Below are 9444 nucleotides of genomic sequence, written 5' to 3' on the forward strand. Positions count from 1 at the left end.
AAGATTCACGAAGTCGTATATTTAACTTCCATCAATGTTTTCAGACATGCAATATAATTGACGACAACCTGCTCATATTCCTTATATATGTTCCATAATAAGTTGCTGTTTTTGAACAAATACAGAATAAACTTTAATTTCCAATTCTGTTCGTGTCTTCATTAACAATATGTTCATAAAATCTTTATTGTTGTTTGACGTCAAATACTTGTAATTCAGTTCAATTCATAAATATGTTATTTATCAAGGATATATTCCACACCTTCTTTTAACGGTAACTACCTTATCATATAATTCAAACATTATATTCATCATTTTAATATCTTTATGTTTGGAAAATGTCATACATACATCCGTAGTATTGCCTGAGTTCTTACATTTTCTGTAGTGATACAGTATAACATTGTGTGATCGGAGTATAATCCTGTAACAGAAAAATTAATTGTTCTGAATTTCAAAAGAAAGAATAAACAGTTGTAATGGAAATTGAATGATTTTTTAAAGTACACAAGAACCTTAAAGTGTGTGCATATACAGCACACAGACCAATGTAAAGTAAAAAAAAACTACACAAAAACCTACAAAACTATAGATTTACAAACACGAGAGAAAAATCTGTATACTTGATGTATTCCATATTGAAATGAACGTCACTTGAAGCAATGCAAATATTCAGCTGTAATGGAAATTGTATGATTTTTTTAATTCTTAAAAGCTTATAGTGGATAAACATCACAAGGACCAATAGGACAGTAAAGAACTACACAAAAACCTACAAAACTATAGGTTTATATACCACCAGAGAAAATACTGTATAATGTAGGTATATTCCATATTGTAATGAACGTCACTTGAAGCAGTTCAGCAGGGTTGTAGATATCATTGAATTTGTCAAACTTCATATCAAGTAAATCTAATATATATTGTAGACTATAAAATAAAAAGAAGTCGTTTATTTGCTAATGAAAAAAACATCCACCAATTGAAGGTATGTATAAACAGCCATACGGACTTCAACAATGAGATAACCCCATACCGTTTAGTCGTCTATAAGACCCCTATATGAATAAAAGAAAACAATTTTATTGAGAAAACTAACGGCTTTAATTATAACAAAAACAAATTACGAAAAACATATATAACAGACATCAATCAACAACTACAATTTGACGACAGGCTTCTGACATTTACAGAATATGGCTGGTTGAATATGTTTGCTGGCGTATAATCTTCCCCTTTCTGAGACAATCTTGTAACAGTAAAACAAACAAGTATACAAACGATTCATTTAACATAAAATAAAAAAAGATAAACAACAGGCTTATAACAACAAAATTATTAAAAACAATAACTATTCTAGGAAATGGTAATAACTACAATTTGTGTGTAGTTTCCCTTTAGGAATATTTCGCAAATTCAGTTTAACCTTTTAGCAGGGCTTTGATTAAAAGCATCTGATGCGCATTTATCTTCGTAAAAATCATCAATGGAAATCGAATCAAATCAGTTGTAATGCAAAATCAAAAACGTAATTGAAAGAAAATTTAATTAAAAAAAACCCCAGAAAACGTTTTGTCAAATAAATCGTATGCCGTACACGCTTAGGGAAAGAAAATCCTTATTGTATCCAGTAATTAAAAAACAAAAATGTACGGAAAATGCATAAACCAATGATATGCACTGCCTATACAAAAGTGCTGACATATGAAGTGGTGCTACCCTCATGTACATCCTCAATTTTGAGAAGTGATAGACTGCTTAGTATGGACACAATTATCTATGCCAGACCAATAATACAAGGACAAAAACATTTATAGAATCAACAATCCGTATGAGTTTTATATTTGATAAAAAATCGATTTAAAGTTTACTGTTTGAGTAAATGATAAATACCTTCGATATCCTTTCATTGGCCACACTAGATGTGTATCCATGGTAGCACTTCTGTTAGGCAAATATATATTTTTATATCGATTGAAAAGTGGCTTTGATCTTCTTATGTATTTACTTGTTAGAAGAGGTTCGACTCCTGAAACTCCCCAATTTGTTATGAAGAATGAAACTCTCAGGGTAAAAGCAGCAGCATCTGGAAAAGCTGGTAACAACTCTGACTAAAGACAAATATATATTGAAAGACCAAACATGTTTCAAACACACTAAAAAACTGACAGTGTTTGAAATTAATAATCTTGCCATTTATGTTTTGTTTTTAGAAATTAGATCGAATATCTATCTATACACATGGAAAAAAGTATTGCAACACCAAATTGAAATTGAAATTAAAAAAAAAACACTCTTTATTTTTTTGTGATATAATTTATTAAAATAGAACAAGGTAAACATTATTTAAATATAACCTGAGTTTGATCAATAATTATCGACTCGATAAGTTCTTATCTGCACATGCAGCTACTATACCCGTAAACAGCAAAACAGGTGTTTTTATCCTCATTGTTTTCAACACTTTAAGTAACCAAGTTTATAAAGTTATGTGATTGACACCTTGTAATGGGTCCTCAACAACTCTTAACTGCAGCAATATGGCAGATTATCAGCACGAGAGAAGCAGAAATGTCGCTGTGACAACCGCACGTATTGTTGGTCATCACCATTCCACTATTAGTCGTTTTGAGAATAAAAATCAGGCAATAAACGATGTTAAAGACTATCCGAGATCAAAAAGACCAACTATTCCATTTGCTAGGGAAAATCAAGCATAATGAAGCATGGTCTGAAAGAAACCCATTGCATACAATACAATCCTAAAAACAGAGTGGTGGGTATACAGGAGCCTTTTAACACAAGTTGTTCGAGATCGACTTATCGCTACTGTTATTGTGCAATAAGACCTTTCGGGGACCTTTACTTACGAACAGACACACAGTTGTCCGTATCCAATGTAGAGCAGAGCTCGTCTAAGTTGAAAATTAGCATCGCGTAGAAAGATCCATTGTTCCAATTAAATTCGGTTTATCTTCCTTGGTCCGATCGTAGCCCGGATTTGAACCATATCGAGCACATATGGGACACTATTTGGCGTAATGTGCGCAAAAGGACACCCCAATACCAACACGTGATGAAATAAACAATGCCCTTCATCAGAAATGGTTGCTGCTACCTTAGCAACACATTAGTCGATTTATGGCAGGAATCAGAAGACGTTAAGTGGCGGTTAACCGTTTGAATGGAGGCTGCGCACAAAGTACTAATTCTTTGGCGTATAACGATCAACCATGATGTGAACCATCATCTTAAGATAAATTTTGAAATGTCTGACATTGTAAAGTTCGACTACAGTAAAAGTTGTAAAATGCAGTTTTTTGTACAAAAAACATTTCATTTTGTCTTTAAATTTGTGGTTAGATAAATCATTTTTTGTCAAAACGTTTTTTGTTGGTTAAAATGCCAATGTAATCATAAACTATGTTTCAATATCATTTTACAAATATTTTATCATATTCCATTCAAAATAAGAGGCTGATTTTTCAAGTTTTAAAAAATCAAGGTGTTGCAATACTTTTTTCCATGTGTATATAAAAATGTAAACATGTTTTGTGTGGAGCATCGAACATTTTAGGTTTTAATGTCAAATCGTCGTCTTAATATATGTTCCCGTCATATACATGATATAATATGTGTACCCGTTTGAATGGTTTTACACTAATAATTTTGGGGCCCTTTATAGCTTGTTGTTCGGTGTGAGCCAAGGCTCCGTATTGAAGGCCGTACATTGACCTATAATGGTTTACTTTTTTTTTAAATTGATATTTGGATGGAGAGTTGTCTCTTTGGCACTCACACCACATCTTCCTATATCTATTTCTTCTAAAAAAAAATTGAAAGGTATACTTTATAGAGACATTCGTCTATCTTACTGTTATTTATCATTTTTAATGATTCAATCGCATAAGCTATTGGTCTAGATGTCGCAACTTTAAGACAAAACCGCAAATTTTAGTATTTTGTTTAAATATTAATATGTTTAAAGCGACCACAACTATTTTTTTACTAGAGTCACCGATGAGTCTTTTGTAGACGAAACGCGCGTTTGGCTCAGATACAAAGTTTCAATCCTGGTATCTATGATGAGTTACATTAGAAAATACAAAACACTTTCTACGGATAAAGATGGCCGCAGGACTTTTTTCTTTTATAAGAAATGGTATTCCTGTTATTTGTATCAATATATCCCTCTTTCTTGTCCCCGAATGTGACATCACCGAGTCAGGTGATTTTCAGGATTCACCACCATTTGGACTGTTCATTTGAAAAGCAAAGATAAAGACAATTAAAAATGAGAAGCCATTTGACAGAAAGGGATCAAACAAGAAAAAAATAAATTTGGATGCGGGTCAGCTTTGAAATTTTAGTTTCTTTATAACTTCTTAATGTTTTAATGAAGGATTATAGAATAAAGCCGTGGTAATAACACTCGCCCCTTACTGTTATCCTTTTTTTTTTTTTTTCATCGTATGAATACTGATTTCCCATGTACTGTGTTCTCATTAATGTATTTGTAATAATTATTTTATCGTTTGCTTCTATTGAAAATAAAGGGCGAAGGGTTTTACCATGGAAATTTACCTATTAAACGGTAAGTGCAAGAGTTCTTACACACAGAGAGCTTGGAATTTAAAATTGCGATTATTTCAATTTACCATTAATTACCTTTAGAATATCTGTGAATTTTGAGAAATTTCTATTGACAATGTACTCGTCTAAATCTATAACAGCCACAAAATCGAATCCTTGTAAAATTTCTTTACATGAATACACTGCGACCTGTTCATCGTGGGTACTTTGATGGTTATGCCATTTATGTGGTGCGAAACTGCGGTCTAAAAAAGATTAAAAACCCGTCGAATTAATAGCCATAATATTTGACAAGCATATTGTGTTTGAATGGTAGACATATTATAACCCGTACACCAACAATATACGTCAACTGTCAAAAATGTATGTCATATTGAGACCATGCAATCATAAACCTGATTCCCCACACGATAATTTGGAAGTATCAGTGAAAATATTGGCGATACTGTAGTCAGTACTTCCCTTTCGCTCTGTTTGTATTTAAAATCAACAGTTACCATACATTAATGGCGAAAAAGACACTCAAAATATTTGATTATACACTAGTACTATGCAATCATTCAGATATTCTGATACATAGTATCTTATTATTTTATATTAATTTTTAAAAAAGATAAGTTTTATATACACCGCCTATTATTCCATTGAATTCATCCATAGTTTTACTGTACTAGAAAAATTAAGGATATATGGTATCCAGTCATGTCACAAAACTAGTTCATGATCAGCACAAAAACACAAAAAGCAAAGGAATAGCACTTTAGTTGCTGTTCATTATCTTAAAGTTACAGTAGGGTCTTCAACACGAAGAACAAATACATAATCTTACTTCACTGCATATTTAAGACAGCCCCTAACGAGTGGAATTGTGTACACATATATTTGTAGATCAAAACACTAACTATATAATAAGTTATTATAAAAGAATATGTTTCCTGTGAACAAGTGGCTGCAATAATGGTGCATTCTAAAAAAATAATTTGTATCTATCTAGATTAAGATATAACACGGTCTCATAATTGCTTTAAATGCTTGTTTTAAGTTTTGCTTGCTATAAAGGCAACGAAATATAAAAAAATGAATTACTTAATCATAAACACAATTCCTCGACGTCGATTTTCCTTGACATGGGCGTTTAGGCGCCATCTTATAATTGCAATTGTGCTCAAAATATAATTGCTTATTCTCACAATATAAATACCTGTTTGCCTTTAGAGTCAGTATTTCATCAGCATTAAACCGTTAACCAATTTTTTTACAAAAGGTCTAAATGGTGGTTTTATTATCATGACGACATACATGTGATAAACCCTTTTTGGACTTGGTCTTGAAAGATGTTGAAGTAAACGTTGTGTAATGACCACCGGGGGCCTTTAAGGACTTCACATGATAATGTTTAAGCAGCCTGATGGTCTATACTAATGAATGATATAACCACTGAAACTAATTTGTAAAATATGTTTTGTATATGTATACGAAGGGTTGTAGTTTATCGGAATAGGAATGTAAATAATCGTTAAATGTACAAATACATAAACTGTTGCATTGGCGTCTTGGATGTGTTAGATTTAATTGCATATTTGTTTGAATTGTTTACTTGTTTCGGCTTTCAAACTTTTGTATCTGTTGCCTTTTGTAAGCTATCATTCGTGTGTTTCTTTGTCAATTATGTTCTCCTATTTATTTATATTGTAGTCCTGTAATGTTGTGTTGTCATTTTAATGTTATATTTCACATGGCCATAAAAGAGGGAGGTTTGGCATGCCACAAAACCAGGTTCAACCCACCATTTTTTCCTTTAAAAATGTCCTGTACCAAGTTAGGAATATAACCATTGTTATATTATACTTCGTTTCTGTGTGTGTTACATTTTAACGTTGTGTTTCCGTTGTGTCGTTTGTTTTCTCTTATTTTTGAGTGTGAATTCACATTGCTATAAGACGTGTCACGGTTTTATCTATCCCAAATTCATGTATTTGGTTTTGATGTTATATTTGTTGTTCTCATGGGATTTTGTCTAATGCTTAGTCCGTTTCTGTGTGTGTTACATTTTAATGTTGTGTCGTTGTTCTCCCTCAGTTTTAGTTTGTTATCCCGATTTTGTTTTTTGTCCATGGATTTATGAGTTTTGAACAGCGGTATACTAGTGTTGCCCTTATTATTCAATATCTTTGTATGTAATATATTATAGACCTTAACTATTGTCATATTAATCTGTTATGCCTGATTGGGGTTTTAACTTAATTTTGTCAATATAACAAAACTATAAAAAGTCATACAATTGGGAGGTTTAGCTAGCTTTAAATTAAGGTCCAATTCTGCATTTGCATTAGAAAATATATTTGGCATGACATAAATATTCATAAATGACTTTTTAAAAAGAAATAATGTTTGCAAAAGTGTATCCAAAGGATGTCAGGATGTGTAAAACATTCAGAAGCATTAATAATCACCGTCACTTTTTTTACGGTTATAACACTATAATTTTCTTTGTTTTTGTCAATAAATCATGGATTGTGTTTTTAGATAATATAGAATTTTTGTTTGACTTTATAGAGTTTTTTTCTACCTTATTCCACTTCAAACTATTAATTATGTCTTTTTGTTTTCTCCTTTTTGCCAATGAGATTACTCTATCCATGTAACAATTTAAAAAAGTAAACCATTATAAGTCAAGGTACTTCAACACGCAGCCTTATAGAGGGCCCTAAAAATACTAGTGTAAAACCATTCAAACGGGAAAACCAACAATCTAATTGATATCAAAAAAAGAAACGAGAACCAATTATGAACCACATAAACAGACGAAATATTTTTCAATTTTAAATACATACCAATATTGCCAGGCAATTTACATGGAAAGGAAATAAGTATGGCAATGCCTTCTCTCTCATAATATTTTAATACCGCATATGCATCTTCATTTACTTCTTGAAGCGATATTAATATTGTATCTACACCCATCATTTTTTGATATTCGAACCATTCAATAAGATGCAAAGGATTCAGATAGCTATAAGCTACTTTAGCACATATTGCAAATTTGTTTTCCTTGACTGATGCATATAACACCGGCTGACGAATATGAGAAGAATTACAAATTTCTTTTTTTCCTACCAATTGTATATGCTTCATGGGGAATGTTATGTTGTGTACAAAACATTGATACTGTCTTGCGGTCAGATCGGTAAATTTTCTGTTTTCATTGTAAGTTTCTTTCACAATAGCCTTAACGCGATAAACTGATAATTTCTCATCTCCGTAAATACAACAGTCGAAATTTGTACGCTTGGAACCATCAAGAACATTTAGAACTACAAATTCTATCCTACTAAAATCCCTTTTTGCTTGTGCTACAGCAGAAATTATATGCACATTTTCTGAGCAAGATTCAATATTCTGAAAAGAAACAATAAGATTATTACAAAGAAATATAGTTTAATACATAATTAAAAGACAGGTTATAATACAGGTCAGTTAACCAATTGTAAACTACGGATATTCACATTTTGACTTTATTTTACTAACATTTTCCAACGATATATTAGAAATTATTATAAATTAAAGAATGTATCTCACTCATGCAAAGCTCTGATTCCTTTCACTGATTTGGTTATACTTTTTGAACCTTTTGGATTATAGCTCTTCATCTTTCATATAAGCATTGGATTTCAAATATTTTGGCCACGAGCATCACTGAATAGACGTGTATTGTCGAAATGCGCATCTGATGCAGGAAAATTGGTACCGTTAATGTAATTATTTGATTAGTTGATTTTTGAATGCATACATGCTACCACACGATAAATAAAATAACGCTACGTACTCATGCAATGGGATACAAGGATTACACACTTTAATGAATCAAAAGTGTGTGCTTTAATACTCGATCCACATTGTTTTACCTGCTGATCATGAAGACCATCACCACGACAATAATGGCTGTTACAATATACATCCCACGTAAATCTATATGTACCGTAAGCTATCCGCAAACACTATTCCGTTTTCACTGTGTTAAAATTGGAATGAAAAACATTCAACAGAAACTTTATTTCTATTATGATGCATTCCAAACGAATTAATGCATCTCAAAGTCAAAATATAATGAATTGAAATTCTACGAAAATCAATAATTGCTTTTGATGCATTAAAGTCATTCTTAACATGTCGTCATACGAAAGAAAACACTAAAGTTGCAGGTTATTCTGTTATGTGAACCCTCCAAATTCGGATAATGGTGCATTTAGAATAAGTTCTAAGGTAGGTGTTGTTTATTTTTTTATATTCAACTTCATTAATCCTACATTTTCTGAGTTCATCAAGCCAAAACTTTGCCTCCCTGACAACAGAATTTCAAATGTGGATAAGAATGTAGCATATGAGAACAAATATAAATTTGAAATGTTGAAATGTAATAGTAATTACTTGTTTTGTTACTGCTGAATTTTATCTTCATGCATGGACACAACGAATAATTTCTAAACATTTTCTTAGGAAATGCAATCATTAATTTTACATAATTCATTGGGACATAAAGTAAGAAAGTATTGGTATAGTTAAGTTTCAAATGTAAGTGTACATGCAAGATGAAGCAGATATTAAAAAAAAATTTTTTTTTTTAGCATATTTCTAGGAGCCTGTTGGTGTCCTTTGGTTAAATCAACATACTCAAGGGGTACAATCAAAATCACGTGATGGATATACACACACCGGAAGTAACAGTCGAGCAGACCGCTTGAAAGGTAAGTAGTCGTATTTACTTGTTTATATCAATAAAACTTAATGCATACGGCAGTGCACCGAATGTCGGATACTATCTAGTTTTGAAATACACAATTATCCTTGCTG

The 9444-nt window shown here is 31.7% G+C and overlaps 1 protein-coding gene across 1 annotated transcript; it reads right to left on the reverse strand.

Moving 5' to 3' along the window:
- Positions 1-7988, reverse strand: LOC134727450 (uncharacterized). Its single transcript, XM_063591836.1, has 4 exons — positions 7428-7988; positions 4669-4838; positions 1894-2111; positions 1-424 (listed from the first exon to the last, which is right to left on the reverse strand). The coding sequence occupies exons 1-4, from the start codon at positions 7726-7728 to the stop codon at positions 244-246; spliced, it is 870 nt and encodes a 289-aa protein (XP_063447906.1). The 5' UTR covers positions 7729-7988; the 3' UTR covers positions 1-243.
- Between the last annotated feature and the right edge of the window lie 1456 nt (positions 7989-9444).

The sequence above is a fragment of the Mytilus trossulus genome, chromosome 1 (genome assembly GCF_036588685.1).
Source record: "Mytilus trossulus isolate FHL-02 chromosome 1, PNRI_Mtr1.1.1.hap1, whole genome shotgun sequence".
NCBI lineage: Eukaryota > Metazoa > Mollusca > Bivalvia > Mytilida > Mytilidae > Mytilus > Mytilus trossulus.

What these genes read in the sequence shown, in the direction of transcription:
- LOC134727450 (XM_063591836.1), bottom strand. Translation starts at nt 7,728, where the DNA reads ATGAAGCATATACAATTGGTAGGAAAAAAAGAAATTTGTAATTCTTCT. An exon ending in TAAATTGCCTGGCAATATTG is followed by an intron (nt 4,839 to 7,427) that starts GTATGTATTTAA and finishes AATCTTTTTTAG; the next exon opens with ACCGCAGTTTCGCACCACAT. An exon ending in CCAATGAAAGGATATCGAAG is followed by an intron (nt 425 to 1,893) that starts GTATTTATCATT and finishes TTTCTGTTACAG; the next exon opens with GATTATACTCCGATCACACA.